Source organism: Argopecten irradians, chromosome 11 (genome assembly GCF_041381155.1).
Source record: "Argopecten irradians isolate NY chromosome 11, Ai_NY, whole genome shotgun sequence".
Taxonomy (NCBI): domain Eukaryota; kingdom Metazoa; phylum Mollusca; class Bivalvia; order Pectinida; family Pectinidae; genus Argopecten; species Argopecten irradians.
In genome coordinates this window covers 3,268,614-3,290,183 of record NC_091144.1, presented here as the reverse complement: position 1 = coordinate 3,290,183, position 21,570 = coordinate 3,268,614, and the positions used below count along the sequence as shown (strand labels likewise).

The following is a 21,570-nucleotide window of genomic DNA, read 5'->3' as shown; positions in this document are numbered from 1 at the left end:
TTAAGTTTTATCATATTCTGCCCTGACTATTAATACCACATTTCTATATATTAGTTAGATACTGACATTCAGGTTAAAAAAAACACACTTTAGTTGTTTTCTTTTTGTTGCTTGCTTCATAGGTACAATACGTAGGTGGTGTCAGGCTGGTTCTGTAGCTCCGATCACCTGTAAATATCGATAGCCAAGCTACTGTTAGTTAAACAGGTGTTTATGTACATTCTGTAAATAGATATATTGAAGAGCCATATGAATATTTCAAACTTCCAGAGTTGTTTAGTTGTATGATTTAACGATATTCACAAAAGACAAGTTTATTCATAATTGATCAGTAGTGCAGCTACACTAACGACGAGGCCTTTTACCACTATACATTTTGACATCAATAGCGGCACGATGCATTGTTTTGTTTTTTTACATAACTTTTTTCGGAGATAAGCAGGAAATGTGTCATTGTTGTCAAGATTGTCTCAGAGTATTACCTTTCTATACAAAAAAGTTGGCCATCCCCAGGTGGCAGGACTTCCAATGTAGCAGCCGAGTTGTTAAATAAAGAATACGAGTGAAAGATAAACCTAATTAAATACGAGGTATATCAGACAGGTATGTTAATGTTAACCTTTATTTATTTTTTTTTCTTCACTCTCAAATTACACTGGCCTCGAAATGATTTCGTGTACTTTAGTAACTTATATTTTACTACAAAGGTATAAAAACATAATTAGTCATTAGTGTATTGGAGGAAGTCTCATTCCTCGTGTAATCACTTGTTGTACAAATATCACAATCCCATGGGTATTTGTGATAACTAGGGGTAGCCAGAGGAAGGTGGGCTTCTCCACCAAAACGTAGCCACTTTAATAACTTAGTATTTAATTTCCACAATAACAATGATCAGCTTTGTAACAAAAAGAAAGAAAACATCAAATTGTCAGTTATTGATTCCGACACTTGCCTGAGAATGCACCATCCGGAAACAGAACTGTTATGACAGCAAACAAATGCATATTTAACACTGCTGATTGTCATGGTGATTTAGACACTGATTGTATTGCGTGCGAACGTCATTTCAGATCAGATTTCTCCCGTCAGATGGGCTCGGCACGTCCCCCATACAAACAATGCTACTGTGACTGTAATCAATACAAAATACACCATCAGGCTCACGGACGACCTCCATGCTGCCCTTAACTATCCTTAGCTGTTGATGGGACGTTAAACAGAATAAAATTAAATCATGTTTTTACTAGGTGTTAGGGAAATATTAGCCAGAAAAGACTTTATTTCGAACATCTTGATATATCAAGACATTTTGTACAGTTTATTTGCTGCCCCCTTTGCATGGTCGTAAAAGGCGCCTAAATTTGGGATCTTATTTTCTTCTTTTTAACGTCTTTCTTACCGGTTGATCGTCCCTGATTGGAATGTTCAGGTGTCCTGCCAAGACACATCTTAGTCTAATATAGTGATATATGTAACTCCTGCTAAGTCCTCTGCATTAAGGGAATGTGATCATGTGGGGTGTGGTATTCGATGTCTCTGGTGGCATGTTTCAGTGAGATAGCACTGTAAAAAGAAATAGATCTATTAAGATACAACACGAACACATGTAGCACATTGTATGTACGGGATGTACTTAAATGACTATAGCTGTTTATAAAATACAATGTTGATTATAAGCATTATCATCCGCTCACAGTATATTGGAAAGAAGTTTGTCTTAATTAACAATAACTGATAAAGATACTTCCAATTATTTCTACATTAGTAGGAAGCACCCATTAGGAACGTTAAGAAATTATCACGGACAATATCTGAATTTGACGAAAGACACTGTTTCATAGTTCGTACAATAGGTGTTTTTTAAACAACACTTCGCTACAAATACAAAATTTTAAACAACGAGTGATACAAATTCAGTTTTCCCGGTTCCCATCAAACATCTCGACCTTTAAACGTGAACTAATGCTGAAGCACAATGGTTATACTACTTATCATTGTAGCTTTAATAAAAGAGGAATCGGCGAAACAGAATATTGTTTCTATCGTCACTACCGCGAAGTCTATTCGACCAGTAACAGTGTTAGTGAATGACAGGACGACATCACTCCGTCCACCCGTCAATTTGTTGCTTAGAATAAATCTATCTTTTTTGTCACCCCCTTATTCTTGTCAATTATGTCTATGTGGAGTTATTTAAAGCAATAGGTTTCACTGAACACAGCGATCTAGTAAAGTCAATTTTCAAATATTTCAAAACTTTGCCATGAAATTATACGAAAAACAATTAATCTTATTGAAAACTTAAAGGGACAATTCAGTCTAAGAGAACATTAAAATTTGTACATATATCGGAAAAAAACCAGTTCTAATGGAAATTAGATCAGTCGGTTTAACTGTGATATGCCTGAAAAGCCGATGGTTGTGACATGTGTGTAGATGTTCAAACTCGCTTCGCTGTCCGCCATTACACATTGTGATTGAACTTCTTGTATGCCGAACCCTGTCCCTTGTTCGTAGAGTAATACAACTTTTGTCTAGAACTGCTCAAATCGCTCTGACAGTAGTGTGTTTACCTTATTAGGTGAATTGTTTTGCCTAAAAATCATTTTATCACCTTCTCAGTGGTTATGTAGTTTATTTGTTTAACGTGCGTGAATTTGGCTCGGGTATGGGTACAGCGTTCATATTGTACCCGCTTAATCGTATTGATCAACGATTTGATATTTCAACGATATTAATTAAAATACTAAACAATAACGTGGAATTTGTCAATATTTTATGTTATATGTTTCATAAGAAATGTAGAACAATACATTTATGCCATATTTTGCCTCTTGGTTATGCAAAAGAATTAGCCTGAGTGAATTGTCCCTTTAATTGGCACTTAATGCATTTCATATAAAATGATGATTTTGTTGATGCTGACAAAATTCACATTTTATAGGAAATTTTATCAATTTTCCCGAATACCATTACAATTTCATTATCATACAATTGAACAGGCAGACCTGCATGAGACAAATCTTCAAACATCTTTGTCCAGAACTACTGGCTTTTCATTTCCCATCGCATGAAAGATCAATGATTTTCAATGAAGCACATTAATGATCAATGAAGCACATCAATGATCAATGAAGCACATTAATGATCAATGAAACACATCAAGGATCAAGGAAACACATTAATGATCAATGAAGCACATTAATGATCAATGAAGCACATCAATGATAGTTGTTTCCTGTATACTGCCCTCTAACGCCCGAACCCGATTCCTGTTTTAATCCATAAAAGCTAAACTACCTACGTGACAGTTATGAAAATGGCCGATTAAAAGTCAAGTACGTACCATCAGATGGAAGAAAAATATCACTTTTGTCCTAGTTTTTCAACATTTTGACATTTTAGTCGACATAGTTTATGTTTTTGATTTGGTCGAATCCCATACCTTTGTGTCAGCCACTTATGAATTCTTTAATGACGAAACAGTTCTGCATGCTAGTCCTGTCGGATACGATTTAGTCCTTTCTAACGTTCTTGTACATTTTTGAATATGAAACGTTCATACTCAATTTCTTCGAATTATGAGGAGGGCGTGCTTTACTCGTTACACTTCTGTACCAAAAAATAATGGTGAATAAACGTGTTCTCGTCATTTTTTCTAACTATTTTTGTTTTTACATTGAAAACATGATTTTGATCAATTATTTCACACTCAAATACAAATGTATTAATGTCGCGGTGTTTGAATTCACTGTGTACATAAAATCTATTATATTAGGTCTTAAAACTACATGCGCTGTGTATTGTCTGAATTTACATGTCCCTGTGTCATGTAATGTCCTGTACATGTAAATCTGTGTGTATGTAAGTTGTTATGATGACGTATGAGAGGTGAGTGAATGGATTGGTTGAGTGTGTCACATTGACCCTGCATGACCCTGTCCTTGCACGTGCACGCCCACCCTGGTGGAAGCGTGTCCACACATTACATGGAAAATAGGCACCGGACATGTAACACCTATAGCTGGAAGCCTGTGTGCTTTACGGCCACAGTGCTGAAAGGTATGTTTATTTAATATTTAACTAGAAATAAAGTAATTAACTTATTATTCATTATGCAATATAATTAATATACTTAATAGTTTTCTGTTATAACTTCTTTAAATAAATTGTCCATAAACCTTTATAATTTGTATATGTATAACAAAGGATCGCACGTGGTCCGTTAGGTTCAGGTAATGTATAGGGTAAAGTGATTGTAAACTAAATGTAATAACCATGGAATTAAAATAGAATTTACTATAAATATATAATAAATAAATACCTGTATATTATATTTATTACTTTACAGTATAAATATGGCATATTATAGTTGGTACATTTATGTGTCCCTATGTATTGTCAGGTATTGTTCTTTTTATTTCAGGTTATCTGTCTCCGTTTTGCGTATAATAAAACTATCAGCTGTTTACAGTTGTCAGAGTAGTTTATTTACGAAGAGAACAAATACCCATATTATCACTCTCGTGACATTAATTATAAAACTGAATAAATGTGTTGCTTATTTATTTACGTTTTATACTACCACGTGTACAGTACATGTAATAAATGTGAGTTTATGTCCGAAAAGAACAATATTTCTTAAACCAAACGGAGATAAGTGCAGCTAAAATATTTTTCCTCTCAGAACTAAAACTACCAATGTACCATGTGGTTCGTTCGAGATGAATAAGTAGCCTGCCTAAAACAGATTCTGTTATTTTGATTGTTAGTTATATCAATGCCGATAATACCCGGTAGATTTGTATTGACTTTGAGTCTACCGACTCGTCATTTGAACAAACATGTGTACAATATTAAACAACATTAAAATAGTGTAAGATAAAATACAAACGCAGGTCACGTTCCTGAATGCGCCCACGTTTATGGATATCGACCTAATTCCCGTGCACTTTTAAACTTAACAGCCCCTTTGGGAAATTTTATCATCTATTCATATTTGGCGATACATTTACCACCGAGATGTTGATTAGATGGCAAGCAATAAAGAGATGATCTAATATACCATGTAGTACAATAATTATCGCCTTGTAAATGCATTCCGTTAGATAATTCCCAGCATAATAGAGACTAAGTGTTATTTATGTCCACTATGAGTCCGGCCGTCCCTCCTCTCTCCAACCATGATGAATACTGTCTCTAACGCGAGACAGACCATTCACCACGGATAGAGCTATGTTGTAAAAACGGGAAGCCATGTTTGTATTAGATGCATATAGATGAAAGTTAAACAGATGTTTCCCCGGAAATTATCAACTACCATCAAGACATACCGCTGGGACACTATTCACAGAGCTATTCCAGAACCTAAGATGACGAATTGTAGACGATGGTCAATATATGTTATTTTATAGTTTATCTGTTTTACTTCTCGCGTAACGTGGATCATCGAAGTGGAGAAGCGCAGAGTTATAATTATGTTTTGGCTTAATACTTTACAAGTGGTTTTATCTTATTTTATCTATCTATTTTTTTAAGTTTTCACTAATGTTGTTACCATTTCAGATAGATTCCTGTTTTATCAAATTATTTCCAGATATGGATTTTTTCGGGTAATTTGAGATTCTCCTCAACTGTAAGCGTTGTGAACGAGTGTGGTGATTACTAGCTCTCTCAATGAAACTGCAGTCAAAGACAATGAGCAGCGTTGCCCATGACACCGAGCCGAGACGCATTTTTAGGGGAGCTTTATAGAGAGAAGAGGTCATTTGAGAAGAATTGTAATATTGAAAATTAAGTCGCTTTTCGTGAAATGAGTAAAATGTAGTAGTAAGGTTAGAATCCTATTTATAGCATATCTATCCATGTATCTTACAAATACGATAGACAAGTTAGCGTGTTGTTGATGAGGAAGAAAGTCCTTTAACTTTAACCACCTCAGTCAATCAAAGACATTACTAAAGTAACTCTCTCTGTATCACGATATCATACTCCGTCTGCCAGAGTGGGACGACTGGTTTGCCCGTTGTTAGTATAATGTGACCGGGATGAGTGTGTTGCTTGGTGTCTGCGACGGCATGCTTCAGTGATATAGCACTATAAAAAGGGAACCGTTCCACTATACAAGAAGGCACAACACGAATAAACCGCAGTCTCCGAAACACGCAGCGCGCATTTCATACACGCTACACATCGCATACATGACGCAGGCTGTTAATAGAACGTACATTGAATCAAATAAACAAATCCAGGTAACCGTGTGGTTGGGTTGAGTGTCCATTCTGTGTCTTTGGCAGCAGAAAAAAGACGGCACCAAACCAAGGAAAAGAGCTCCACTATTACATTGATGCACAACATGGACATGCATATACTGCAGTCTCCCAAAACACACAACACTTCACATGCACGGGAAACCCACCCAGCCAACAAACCGCGTTCATGTACCATATTTGCATTTACTAAGTAACAGATTGCTATTATGTAACGGAAAAACCCAGACCAAGTAGTTTTGATATTTTTCGTAGAGTTTAATCGTTTGATAACAGGCGTAGGCGAATCTGCATACTACACGATAATTGATTCAATTCATTTAGAAATGATAAAAAGTGCACTAGATGACCAATTTCCACAGAAAATGAAATCCTCCTACACAAATGTTTGACCAAATCAATTTGATTTAAAATCCGGCGAACGTCCGATCAAGCACGAATCTAGATCATGTGAACCACGTGACTCGGGTTATTAAGTGGGAAAACTATTTCCTCATAGCAACATTTATGCTGAAATTTGACCCGGAAAGCAATCTCTTGGCTCTTGGAAGTGCTTTGGTGCAGTGAAGCCCTTTAGGAGTTTAGGTTTTATTGAGTCGGGGCAAATAAAGTGATTGGCAGAAAATGATGACTTTTATAGGTCTTTAGAAACGGCTATTTCTGTACCAAATTGTAACCTGCAATGCTCGGCAAACGTTATTATCAATAAGTGGATGAAATAACAATTTTAGCAAATATCTTCTCAATATCGAATCTATAAACATTTATGTATCACGTAAACGGTTCATACATTTTATGGCTCATTCTCGTCCAATAGCATGCATTGATACATAAACATAAAATACGTCTCTAATGACAACAGAACCATGAAAATGTTTTACACTTAATACACGAGTATTTTATCGTTATTCTGTATAGGACTTGGCTAAGGTTGTATAAATAACGGATTATTTATTATATTAGTCCCAAGTGACAGACGTGAAACGCCCACGTTCACTACAGACGTTACCAGATAGAACTAAATACTGCCCAGAGTCGTCGGCTCTCTAACTATCGCCAAAGAAGCATCCTTTGGGAGTCGTCTCAAAGCAACGTCTGTTACATAAATCGCCTTTATCCCAGCCAATCCGACCACGAGGTAGTCGTTGGTCGGTAAAAATTAGACATTGTGTCGCTCTCACGCGCGGAGATGCCATCTGTTTTATCTTCGTATTATTGCTGTATTATATCTAGACAAAGCCGGGATACGTCCCCGTTCTTCATACTGCTCCAGATTCTCCTTCTTCTACAATACAGTGATGAACTACTGTGCTAGGGACACTACCCTAACCGATCCTCACAAAGGCGAGCGCCTGAAGCGACTTACTTTGGATTTTAGTTCCCTTTACGTTCTAAGCAGATGCCGATAAGGATCGTCTCTGTTGAGAAGCAATTTTTTTCCTATTTGTTTTTTTTTTGGGTATAGATTTTTGGAAAGAGTAGATATTAGCTTGATTTAGAGTTTTTGTAAATAAGCGATAACTACTTGGCACAATGTGCGATACTACTAGAATGTCCCTGTTTTGACGATGCAAAGCAATAGGTTCCAAATTGTTTGCCCTATAGGAAAAGTATGACTGATTATAGAATATGTTGTCTCTAGACCAAAATACTCCACCATTTTTTACAGATTCAGCGCTTCTTTTTTCTTATATTTTGCAACTTATAAGAAGCACATTTGTTTGTTCTTCTTCATTTTGTAAAACCGGCATAAAATTTAGGGTGAGTGTGCCCCATTATAGTAATTATTATTTTTTCAGAATGTCTTGTTAAAAATGAAAATACGTTAACAACACTCAAATATAAAAATTAAAAAAATGTTATAATTTCACTTAAACTTTTCATTATAATGAGACTTATACAGATTAATTGCAGAAATTATCTTTAAGCAACAAATAAAACAAAGCTTTCGCAATGGCGATTTTATAAAATATCAACTATTATGTAAGTGAAAAAATAAAGGGAATTTTATAGTTGCCTCTCTACAAAGCGTAACACGCACCCATTTTCAAAAATGGTCGCAGAATTAGTCATTTTTTGAAATTCTTGAATAAAAAATCTGCATAAGATAGAAAACTACGTTTTCGTACATATTTCATATGACAACTTGCAACAAATAGAGACAATTATTATTGATAATCACAACAAGTCTTTGGTCAAGATTAAAACGAGACTTCGACGAGCCCGAAACCTCACAATACAAGCTCCTTAAGCGAAAACATTAATTCACCACTAAACAGCAGCATGAAGACGCCATCAAACAATGCAATCCACCCTCCATAGTGATATCATCAAATCATGGAAAAATACGGACAAATAGAAACCGATCCGTGGTTAAAAATAGTCGTCTATACTTGAAATTTCAATGAGTTTTTATCACACTTTAGATCAAATGAGAGACAAGGCAATAAGGTAATACATCTAAACCTGAAGTTTGCTAAAACCTTTAAGTAGCCTAGAGCCTACTTCTATTTGTCCGTATTCTGCACTGGTGTTATATCATCACTACGAAGGTTCTGACATAACTCAACAGTACAGAACACGCTGTGTCTCTCCTATTTCCATTTCATAATAACAACATAGATTATAGATACATCTACGCTGTACGAAAAATATTGGAAAGGCAAACGGGAAGCTTAAATCATAAGTTACTTGGAACAGTTTTCTACCTGTCCCTGCTCCAACTGTAATCAATTTAAGTCAGGTCATGGTCACTTTGCCTAGAAAGAGTTCGTCTGTTCATTCTGCGGTGTTTCCTGTACGTAGTGTGTACAATTTGTACCTGCTTCCCCAATTGCAAGATCGCAAAAAGCGACTTAATTTAGGTTCTTACCTTCTCTCTTGCTCCTAAGTAGCATTGTTCTTACCAACGTCTCCTTTGACATCGCCTCTCTTTCGGCCTTCTGTTGAGCCTTCATACTTGTGAAATAGGCCCTGTGTTCTGTCCCCTGGCCGAGACACGTCATGGTTTGTAAAAGTGGGAGTTCCTGCTCCTGCTTAGCCATTAGCATAAAGGGAGTTGGACGACTAGCCAGCCCGTTGTCAGGGCAAGAGTTCCACTATACAAGATCTAGAAGGCAATATGAACATAGCGCAGTCTCCCAGAACACGCACCTCTCACTTCATACCCACAACACACCGCATACATGGGAGGCCGTCCTTACACGACTCTGGCTTTTAATAGGTCGTTAATATAATCATACAAACAAAACATCTATCAGCAGACAAGATCGTTTTAAATGTCGGTCGATCTAAACCTGTATTCGGCGTATTTCACATTGTGGTGGTCTGCTGTTTTAGGAGATTGGGGGATGTTTGTTGTGTTCGTGTAGTAATGGCAATTATCATTACTGTAGCACACCCATCCACTCACACTGACACCGGCAAACCAGTCGACCCACTCTATTTATGCTGAGCGTTAAACAGGATCAGAAATTAACCAATTACAGACTAAAGTTTATTTTGGCGATGGCCGCATGGGACAGAATTAATAGTCTTCCTCGTTGTCACAGGGTGAAGCCACTAGAGTGTCGTGTCGAGGAAGTTTGTGGGAAAGTGTTTAAGAGAAAAGGGAAATGTTCCAAATTTAGTCGCCTTTTACAAATATATTAACCTAATTTTAAGTACAGAAAATCAGAAAACAATCATTTTTTACTAATTTTACAGAACACATTCTTGCTTTTGTCAAATGTTCATGGTAAACGACACTCACTATATAAGGTGATACTGTGACCTACTAAATTAATTATAAAATATTCTATTTTTTCATGTAATTTGAAATTGTATTGAGCAAGTATTTTTAGAAAGTGCTGCTCTACTACGTGCTAATAAAAGTGTCAATTTGAAATCTTTGTTCAGTTTCAGAACAGACTTTCTCCTTTCTAACGTCTCGCTAAACAATGTATCCCGGCCTTAAGCCGAGTATTCGTCCATGTGGTGACATGTCAACGTCCAAATAAGTTGTAGGCACTGCTTTCTTCCGATTAGTACTTGGTCTAAAGGGAGTGTGCTGACTGATTGTATGCACTTTTTGGCATTAGAATAATACATGCTTCACTGTACATATGCTCCTAAAGGCGACTAAATTTAGGATCTTATCTTTCTTTTTCTAGTGTCTTCCTCGACATGATCTCATATTTGGCCTTGATTTGTGGGTTCGTTCTAGCTGCAATATTGTAGCTCAAAAGACTTTAGACAGATATTGGTGTCGTCCTTGCTACAATCGGTGCCTATTACTGCTAATGTAGTAAAACAGTGTTGGTGCAAACCATTATTAAAACGTCTGTAAGTATTTACCTTACTTGTTTGATATCGCTTACCTACTAGGTAATAAGACTGACCGTATAAAGTATCAAATTCACAGCAGAACGTTATCTTTTTTTACATATAAATATGATGGTCGTTTCGAAGAAAAAATATATGACAAGTCTACAAATTATGTATTTGATGTCTTATGAGAGGTAAAGTAGATATAAAGATTGGTCGTTATGTTTGTTTTGGACAAAAAATAATATATAAATGCATGTATGCGCTTAAAATAATTGGAAACTTCAACAAAGTAACGAAAATTGTGTTCGGGTAATTTTCTGAGGCAGTGCTCCACTACGACCTATACGGACCATTTCGTACCCGGCCAAATGGTATAGTAGGCCGCGTACGTACGCGTGTTGTCGTTCTTAATCTAGGTTCGTTCATTTGAGGGAAGCTCTGAATTCTGTCTTATTGCCGAAAAAATATAGTGGATACTTTCCGATTTCTTGTTAAGCGTTAACCATAAAAGGAGTAGGACGACTGCTTTGTCCGTTTTCAGTATAATTTGACCACAAGTGGTGTTCCATGCAGCAGTTTAAGAGAGCAAGAGTTCCATTATACCGAAGCCTTCCAAAACACAGACACTCGTACACAGCGCAATGCACCATGGAGACGGTCATTTTAGCGGTTTTAGCTGTATACCAGATACAGGACCAATAGACCAAAGTGTCTGTTGTCAGTATAGCATGACCAGGTAGGATGTGCTAATTGGTGGTTCCAATCTAGTTTACTATAGAGAAACCATACATCCTACTGGCCTATTGCTGTCTTCCCCATCGTTTAGAAGGCACACACAACTACATATAGAGTGTTCTGCTGCTTAAGGTAGGCAATAACAACAATCAAACCCAGCTGTTTTAATCTTTTATTTTCTCACGGTCATATAGGTCATGTCCTTGATTCATTTCACTTGATTAGAAAATGAAAAACAGAAATCAAGAAAAAAAATCAAAAATAAATCAACTTCATTAGAGCTTGGATTGAAAAAGAAGTTTCTTTCAAATTTTCAATACATTCAATTAAAGTTAATTTATAATTAAACAATATCAAGGAGTTCAGTTCAGTTTTCAAATTCTGTACATGTATCTTTTGAACAGTTTCAGACACAATATGAACATTTAATTCAACAATAAATGAACATGTTTTATGTTTTTCAATGAACACGATATCACTTTATATTATTAGTAACTTTATGTTACATTGTTTTTTGGGTTTTTTTTTTTTAAAAAAGGGCTGAATATTTATAAGGAATGTGGTATATATTGGATTTGTAAGAATAGAAAATATTCTACATGTATCACTCAGTTTTCAAGGCTTAGAAATACAGAGTTCATTATGCCTCTATCTCTCTCTCAGGGTAAAAACATGTATACCTGTATATTGGCTGATGTCAATTTGTTCTTCAGGCCTTGGCTCTAGCAAAGCACAACTGAATTATATCATGTCTATGTCATGTAAAAGGCATAATTTCAATAAAACCCATTAAATTGGGCTTATTCATAATTATCACATATTTTTTCAGAAATTATAAAATTCTGAGAAAACCTAAGCTCAAGTGTTTATTGTCTGTGCAGGTTTATAAGTGTATCTTGATATTTGCATTAACTTATTTACCCTTGAAATTTCATAATGGACTGGTCTTGTCTTTGATCTAGAAGAATCTAAATGTGTTTCCATAAAGTATATTTGTTCTACTTCTTTGATAAATTGATATGTATACTTAAGTAACAATTTTGTGAAAGGTCTAGATTTATTTCTTTTAAATGCACCCTAAATTCTCATTATCTCTCTCTCTCTCATTTTTCCTGGGTGATTATTGGATCAAACACAGTACCTGGTACTTCTTTATACGTTATTATGTTGCGTAACATTACAGTATTATTCCATCCACTAGTCTGAATAAAACATAAGGCAGACAGAGTTATCTGTCCTTTACAATGATTACATTGTGTGTAAAGTCAGATGAAGAGAGAGTTATCTCCCTTCAACATTCATCAGTATATCACATATGTAATGGCAAAGGAAGACTAAATTCTAGTACTTAATTAAGGAACTGTTATCCCTAAAAATAATATGTTAAATATACACAAAAGGAAAAAATATAACATTTTCATATTACAAGTAAATGATGTTAAATATCTGATGGGCCATATAGTATTTGCATGACATCATGTAAAATCAATAATTATCTAACTGCTAAGACTGTATGCAGTCTGAACACATGGGTTTTTATTTCAGTCCAATAGACCTGTATTTCATTTCCATTCATCCTAATTTATGTTCTAATAAACAGAATTTGTTTTGCCATAGTAAATTACTGTAAACTAACTTTATTTACTAAATTTCGGTCCACAGTACTAGTACATACACATGTATGAATGGATTCTAATATTTGATTGCAAGGTTTTTACACAATGAAATTTCCTGAATATGTTTTCTTTTTGCCTATTGAGACAAAAAACCATAATGGTTCATGAATGAAAAGTGTAGTCAGCCAGGAGGTCTCAAAGATTCATTTAATTATCAGACAACCTGGCAGCCCAATACAAATGAATTACTGTTAGATTCATAGTATCAACCCCTGTACGTTAGAACAGTCATGTGTCAGATCAGAAATCTTTTACGTTCAGACGAGATCAAATTACCTACCAAGTAGCATAAACAACCTTCACATTCATAAATAATTCTGTAAACTCTAATATCAAAACCAGTAATGATGAACTGCTTCATTCACCATTCTCTGTTATGAAAGATATTTTCACATTCCGACCAGTACATTAGTCATGTAGCTGATCCGTGTTTGATCTATCACAGCTGCCATCCTAGATTGTATATCTGATAATCACAACAAGATCCTCAGCTTGGGGTACAGTCTACATCACCATCTTTACTGGCTTTTAATTTCTTCATTTCCTCTGATATTTTCTTTTCCATTTCTAATATTTCTCGTGGCTTCTTATACTAAAAAAATAATTCAAATAATTTGCATGAAGAAGCATTGGCGATTCAAATGTTTCTACGACATGTACATTGTAGCTATATTAATAGAAATAAACAAAGATATAAGGCTAAAATAAAAACTACTGTTTGTTTCCCATTTCCCACAAACCCTTCAAAATCTTGTCACTCGTATTTTTTTCAGCATTTTGAGCTCCAAAAAGTACCTGCCAAAAAGTACACTGGTGTGAACATTATACAAGTGTTTACGGTAAGTACCTACCTACCAAACTAAAAGTAAGAGAAACGAGAGCCATTTTAAGGAAAGCCTTACATACAATATGACATGTAAATGTATGTTCCTTAATGATAGTCTGTAAAGTCCATAATCACGACGTAACACAGTGTACATAAATACAAATTACGACTACCTGACAATAAATGGAGTTAATATCATATCATCTTAAAAGGTAGGTTTCGCCCAACTAAATATATTTTTTTTGTAAAATCTGATAAACGAAAGAAAAGGTGGAAAAACATCAAAAATACCTCAATTTAATTTCTTAATGGGTATGAGATTGCACAAAAGTGTCTTGAATACAAAATTGAAGGAAATCCTTGATTTATTACGATCGTCAGGCTGACAGGATTGTATGCAAATGAAGCTGCGATGAATTGTGTTGTCGAAGTTTCGCGCATGCGCATTAAATTGTTACGCACTAAAAGTAAACAAAATAGCTGAATGAAAGCGTGTGAGAAAAAAAATGTATCAGAATCAGCATCAACGAGTAGGAAATTAGAATGGAATTGGTAGCACCCCAGGATATCTCTAGGGAATGAAACTCAGAAATGGCATGTAGCAATAGAAGAAACAGAAGCCACATCTCAAGTGGAACTCGCCCGGATTCTGTTGTGTTGCACGTGGTGAGTTAATTTCAACACATATGCCAGCACACATACAGCAGTAGACTAACTACATATATGTTTGATATACTAAGCTAGCAAGCGTATGTAAGTAACTTGAAGTGTTATAGATTACATGACATGTATAAACAATCCATTGTACTTCGATTTGTTGTTGTTGTTTTTTTACTAAACATGCCGTTGCAAGACTGTCACTTCCATCTGACGTTTTGTTGCACGCTTCCGTTTGTTGATGCAGCCTCGTTTTGGAAAAAATATGTCATCTTCTATCTAAAGCTTGGCTTCGCTCTATTTTTAGAGGAGTGTTTTCCTGGTCAAGCTAGGCTACTGACCACCCTTATTGTTAGCTGTATGCATCGAAAATGATCTGCAGATTATATCTATGCACAGTATAAATTTCAATTTTGTAAACTTTTTATTTCATTAGGCAAAACCTACCTTTAACCGTTAAATTACCCGACATATTTCTATTTTTAGATATACTTACTGTGATGATGAGGGTGTTGTTAGCGTGAGCAGTGTTGATGTTGTCTTGTGATAGAAGTGAACCAATACGCTCCATATCGGGGATGGCAAACTTTTTATAATACCTATAAAACACAAAAGATCACTTATACATGTACAAATAGCATATGTACAACGTTATCTGTTGAATTTTACATTCTATAGTACAGCTAGTATTCAAGATTTCATAAACGATTAAATTCTTCTGACTTTCATTTCTAATTCAAAAGGCAGTATTAATTTGTGAGAATGTAAAAACTGCTACTACAGTACCCACGTGTTTTCCGAATTCAATGGATACTGGTACATGAGTTAAAGGGACAATTCAGTCTAAGAGGACGATAAATTTGCACATGTATCGGAAACAACGTAGTTCTAATAGAAATTAGATTAGTTGGTTTTACTGTGATATGCCATAAAAACACATGGTGGTGAAATGTGTGTGAAATCTTCAAATTCGCTAGCCGTCCGCCATAACACATTGTGGTGGGAAGTCTTGTATGCATAACCCTGGGCCTTGCTCGTGGAGTAATGCAACTTTTGTCTAGAACTACTCAAATCGCTCTTACAATAGGTGAATTGTCTTGCCTAAAAATTCATGTCATCAACTCTTCAGTGGTTATGTATTTCATTTGTTGAAAGTATGTGACATTGACTTGGGTATTGGCACAGCGTACATATTATACCTTCTTAATCATATTACTATACCATTTGGAATTTTATATCATATGTTTCGTAAGGAATGTAGAACAATACATTTATGCCATATTTTGCTTTGTGGTTATGTAACAGAATTAGCCTCACTGAATTGTCCCTTTAACCAACAATAAATAATTCATCACAATGTTAATCAGATATAACACTGATAAATTTTTCAAGATTTAAGCTTGGATATTTTTGAATGATTATTAAATTGATTTAAGTAAATACTTTTTGTTGGATGTTCGAATGGTGATCTTCTGTTTGTCATCATCGACTGTCACACTATACACATGTAGAGGGTATGGAATGTTACGAATTCTCCACTGAAAAGCCTCTTTGGTATCTTTTCTCACAAAGATTGGCTGAAAATCAATGTTATATTTCTTAATGAACTCCCTGAGTTTTGCTGTCATGCTATATGATTTGCTTCAGTCCATTTAACTTTTACTCCATAACTACAATTAAGGTGTATTAGAGTACATGTAGGACTAACAAAATTTTTCTGTTTAAACAGTGTCTTCTAGGTACAGAGTTTAACATTTAATTATCAGATTTTCTCTCTTTTCCTGAAAAACAAAACTGATTTTGTCAAAATCATTTTATTGTGGTCCAAACCTGTCTATTAAGACCACCCAATTAACAAATGCTTCCCTCAAGTTAACAAGAGACTCAAGAGGGATCCTGACACCCACCAAAGAATGATTTATGTCTGACAATTGACTATCAAAATCCAAGATGGCTGCTGGTCAGCCATATTGAAGACAGATCTGTCCAAAAAAGCAATATGCACAACAACGGCCCTAATGGAACCAACATATGCCATGTGAAACAGATCTTTTCCTTTATACAAAGGTCAAATTGTGTAAAACTTGAAAATTTGGGTCCCAAAAAGTGGTCTTATTAAGGTGGTGGTCTTTAGACAGAGGTAGTCACTAAGGCAGGTTTGACAGTAGACTGTGGAAATTACATGGTGTTGTGTTAACTTGCAAAATTACACATACATTACTCGAACTTTCCATCATTCCTTCAGAGTCAAGATTCCTGGCCATGAGTTGTTCTCCAACTTCAAAATCCCAGCTAGTTCCTTTGTTACCAAAAGTTCCCTTTTTCCTCCATTTCCTTACTATGAAAATATTGAAAAGGCATCAATATCACTTATAATTCAACAGTGAAAAAATCTATGTATGCATTAAAAAGATTTGTTTATTTTATAATTTGTGATAAATATTTTTTTATGAACATTTTTTCTGTTCCGATTACCAGTAACACAATTTCAGTTCTTTTTATTCTTTATAACTTCATATACTAGGTATGTATACCAGGTATGTATTTTTGTTAAGATTAAATAATGAAATGCAATATGGCATATTAATAAAAACACTTAAATTGATTAATCAAATTGATTTTAATGGAAAGTGAAAACTTACTGACAAGTTCTCCACTTCTTTGATCATATTCCTCAGCCATTTCATTCCCATCAGTAAATGTGTAGTGTATTTTTCTCCTTCCTAAACAAATTTAAGAATGATACAAATATTATACAAGTGTGCCGAAAACATATTAGGGTAAAAGAACTCACAAACTCTTGTGGTAGAGATGTCTCAGTAACATTAATCTATGTAAATCATCCATATATGTAGAGTTGGAAAACTTTCTCATTAACAGGAAACGGAAATCACAACAAGATCCAGCGTTGTGCAAGACAGTATGCAAAGTCACACTCTCACGTGATTACAAAATCACACTCTCACGTGATTACAAAGTCACACTCTCACGTGATTACAAAGTCACACTCTCACGTGATTACAAAATCACACTCTCACGTGATTACAAAGTCACACTCTCACGTGATTACAATATTCTTTAAAAAAAAATCAAAATGAAAACATATCAGTGAAAGATCAACCTCCCAATTTAATTTTTTACTGAATCTAACATTTACGTTTTGTCCTGAGTCTTAACTTAAATGGCGTTTTACGTGACCATTTGCTCTGGAATTTTTTACTTGGCAACAGAAAATGACATTTAGATACATTTTGTAGCCACAGTCAGGTATTTTTTTAAATAAAGTGAAAGTAGAAGTATTCTATGCTAAATATTGTTTTTCTTGTCATAAACTCCATACCAGTAATTCAGCAAGGCTATGATTCTAATATAAAAATTGTTTCTAGCAGTACAGTAAATCAATGCACACAATAAGCAAAAAGAACAAAAAACATAACATTGTTAAGAGTTCCGCCATGTCAGGATAGATAACTCTTTCACTGTTAAAAAGTTATTTAGTTACCTGGCAGCTGCATTCATAACAATTATATATTTCTATTTTGTAACAGTTAAAACCCCAACAAACAAAAGAATGGATTAACTGCTGCGCTCTCAGATAGGCTTTGCTAAACTTATATTAGAGAGTGCAACAAACTCTTGTGATAGAGATGTCTCAGTAACGTTAATATATGTAAATCATCTATATTACATGTAGAGTTGGAAAACTGTCTCAGTAACCAGAAACCAGAAGTAAAAACAAGATTCAGTTTTGTGCAAGACCGTATCCAAAGTCACATTCATTTCTTTATTCCTCCAAATTGGAGAGTTACATAAATTAGACAATAATAATGAACAAGATAAAGAAGAACAAAACAGTAGATGTAAAAGGTTAACATACAAGAAAATAAACAAAAAAATCACAAAAAATCTATATACTGTATTTCATCTAATAAGGGTGCCGGTAAATGGCTGAGGAGGGCGCCGTTATTTGAGACCGTTTTTAGATGTTTTTTTCTGAAACAGACTATAGTCATCTTGCTTTTAGTTTTGCATTTTTCTGAAACTTACTATAACCAATTTTTGTTTTGAAGTAAAGTAAGTATTGAAATTACATAATTATGAAGAAATGTATGCACCAGAAGTATTTAAAGGTCCACCATGTTTCTGAAACAGTTTTTAACCTTTAAAATGATAATGTAAAAGAAGATTGCTAATTTTGTAGAGTCGCAAAAGTTGATAGCTTACTCTTAATACTACATGTATCATCACCTTCAGAACAATTTGACTGAAATAAAATATATCCATTTGCTCGGGACTGACACCATATAACCTTACCAACCAAAAAGGAAATTTATGAGATCATAATTCTACTACGTAAATGTATAACTCCCGTTGGTGCAGTGCTATGTTTTAACATGCATTGTTAACATGATGTATAAATATCCACAGTAACAGATTACTAAATATTTAAAATCATTGATATATGGTTTTATACAGCTTTTCTTGTTATTAATTCAATGTCAGCAAGGCTATTATGGTTCTAATAAAAATGTTTCTAACATTAGTAGTACACTAAGTTAATACATAACCGTCTGACGGGTGATGGGAGAAAACTCTTTTGACAATGAAAATCCTTTACAGATCTGCCTGTCATCTACATGTACAACCTATACAGTGGATTTGGGTGACAGTCGTTTCAGTACTAAGTAGTTTCGGCACTTCAAAAAAAGGTCGTTTCAGCACTTTTTGCGAAGTCGTTTCGGTACTCTGAAAAGTCAGTTCGGCATTTTCTTTTGTCAATGAATAAAACAATATATCATGTAATGTATGTCTTTTAGATGTTTGTTTCATTAAGTATTAAATTTGTTCATTAAGTATTTAAATGTTCCATTAAGTATTTAATATTTAATGTTATTTGTTTATTGATATAATACATGTATGCCGTATCCGGCTCTTACCGGCTACATCGAAACTACAACTTCTTGTATTAGTTGTTTTAATTAATTGTAGTAATTATTGCCTAATCTTAAATTATCACAATTAGTTTAATTAATTATGACAATGTTAACAGAATATGTATGAATATGATATTGATACAGAATAGTAGCTACATGACCAGAGTATATAATGTTAACTGTTTCCTGTTTATTGTTAGCAAGTTGTTTTTCAGTATAATATGACAATAAAAAGAAAAGAAAATAAACTTATGTTTTTGTTTTTATTACCATATACATTTTCAAAAATAATCATTTATTTTGACATCTTCTCGCTGATGGTGATAGCAGTAACAGCATAGCTTTCACAATCACCGAAACGACTTCTGGAAGAACCGAAACGACTTCCGCAAGTACCAAAACGACTTCCACAAGTATCGAAACTACTTAGTACCGAAACGACCTGAATTCGTGGATTTACTGCTGCACGCTCAGATAGGCTTTGGCTAAACTTTTATTATAACAATAAAGAAAGGAAGTTTTATATAGGAATGAATTGGAAGCAAGCAAGTTAAGACAATATCGCACTTTTTGCAATTCTACAATAACTTGAATAATACCAAAAATGAGCACGCTTGAATTCCAGAACATTCCAATTATCTACATCTGTAGTGAATAACTATATAACAGCAATATCTTTTGACATAAATCATCAGAGTGAGGTAGCAATCGATCACTGTATCACTGACACTGGCATATTTACCCACCTTCCTGCACAATACACGTTTTGTGTGCAGAATTTAGACGTGAATTCCATTTTTCCGCCATGTTGTTTGTTGGAAACCTGCGATCTGTGTATGAGAAACGCTTAAACATTTTCACTTCCGACTCTGCATCTAAACGTTTCAGTAACCATTTGATACTCCTCACAACGATCCTCTATCGAATCCCAACTAGGGCCAGTAGAGCATCCTGTAAATAAGAATATTTTTGTTGTTGGGATTTTTGTTTAATTTTAACAAAAATTAGTTAGATTAAAACAAACTAAAGATAGAACTGCAACATTATAGGAAATAATGGCTTCATGCTGAAATTAAATCCCAAATAGACCTATTAATCACCTCGAAAATGTTAATCAGCAACCTTTCTGTGCTTGCCCCGTCAACAATTATTTTGTTTTTGTATTTTTCCCCATATGAATGAACAGTTATTAAACAAACATCAGAATTAGATTAAATGTTATAAACAGGATTTATTTTTTGCTTTGATCACAGGGCCTCGTTACTAATGATTTTACATACATTACACTAATGTATGTAATAGACGTGACCTATCTTACATATACCATCATTAGTAACGAGGCCCTGTGCTTTGATGTTGGTGTTTCTCTTTCTAACGCAACTTTGTCACAAATAGGACATTTTTTAATCAAATAGAACTACATTAAGTATATTAAAAATGTCCGTCGTTATAGATACAAAAAATGTATACATGTATTTACATGTTTTTGGAAACTTTTCATATATTCTGATTCCGACATATTTTCCGACAGGAAATTACAGTGTATATACGTTTAATAAATGAATTAATTCTACCATAAGACTCCTCTTGCATAATTCTGTCTACATGTTTCTATATTATTTGGATTTTTTTCATAAATGTTATTTGGAGCTATTTATAAAAATAGAAAGACCACTTTTTCGACAGGAAGGTATGTACGTTTGATAAATGACTGAACAAGACTCGTAATACATATACATTGTATGTGGATAGGTCGGATAGAGACCTGAGGATCACAACATGTCGTAATACTAAGGTTTGCTGAGGATTTTACAACATTTTGTGATCCTGATGGTAAAATATCCTTTTCCTATCTATCCGCATACAAAAAGTTATTTTCTCCCATACGTCGACGTTATTACGTAATATGTTACAGATATCATTTTAAATATACTACGCAATGGAGTTTCTGTTGAAATGTCTAATGTCACAAGGTTATATTGCACTGCCATCCAATGCAGCCTTACACATCACTAATATAAATTGGTGTATTATACCTATCAATTAACTTTTATAAACCTAATTTTATAAGGCCTTCTGGGCACTTAAGTTCAGTATATTTCAGCATCGAAATCAGAGAGAATATTTCATTCGGCAATGCTAATATTCGGGGTGAATTCTAT

At 34.5% G+C, this 21,570-nt stretch overlaps 1 protein-coding gene and 1 long non-coding RNA gene across 2 annotated transcripts; one reads left to right on the top strand and one right to left on the bottom strand.

The window, feature by feature from the left end:
• The first annotated feature begins 3,731 nt into the window (after window positions 1-3,731).
• On the top strand, window positions 3,732-4,472 carry LOC138334314 (uncharacterized). Its single transcript, XR_011210106.1, has 2 exons — window positions 3,732-4,065; window positions 4,430-4,472. It is a non-coding gene; the product is annotated as an uncharacterized lncRNA (long non-coding RNA).
• A 7,002-nt stretch (window positions 4,473-11,474) lies between these two features.
• LOC138334313 (protein DPCD-like) lies at window positions 11,475-20,338 on the bottom strand. Its single transcript, XM_069282957.1, has 6 exons — window positions 20,155-20,338; window positions 17,117-17,197; window positions 16,691-16,812; window positions 15,918-16,051; window positions 14,971-15,073; window positions 11,475-13,583 (listed from the first exon to the last, which is right to left on the bottom strand). Exons 1-6 carry the CDS (start codon window positions 20,261-20,263, stop codon window positions 13,479-13,481), a joined length of 654 nt encoding a protein of 217 aa, XP_069139058.1. The 5' UTR covers window positions 20,264-20,338; the 3' UTR covers window positions 11,475-13,478.
• Between the last annotated feature and the right edge of the window lie 1,232 nt (window positions 20,339-21,570).

Excerpts from the sequence above, each read along its gene's own strand:
- LOC138334313 (XM_069282957.1), bottom strand. The coding sequence starts at position 20,263 with ATGTTTAAGCGTTTCTCATACACAGATCGCAGGTTTCCAACAAACAAC. Across the intron at positions 15,074-15,917 it reads ATTCGAACATCCAACAAAAA|GTATTATAAAAAGTTTGCCA; the intron begins GTATTTACTTAA and ends TGTGTTTTATAG. Across the intron at positions 13,584-14,970 it reads ACAACACCCTCATCATCACA|TATAAGAAGCCACGAGAAAT; the intron begins GTAAGTATATCT and ends TTATTTTTTTAG.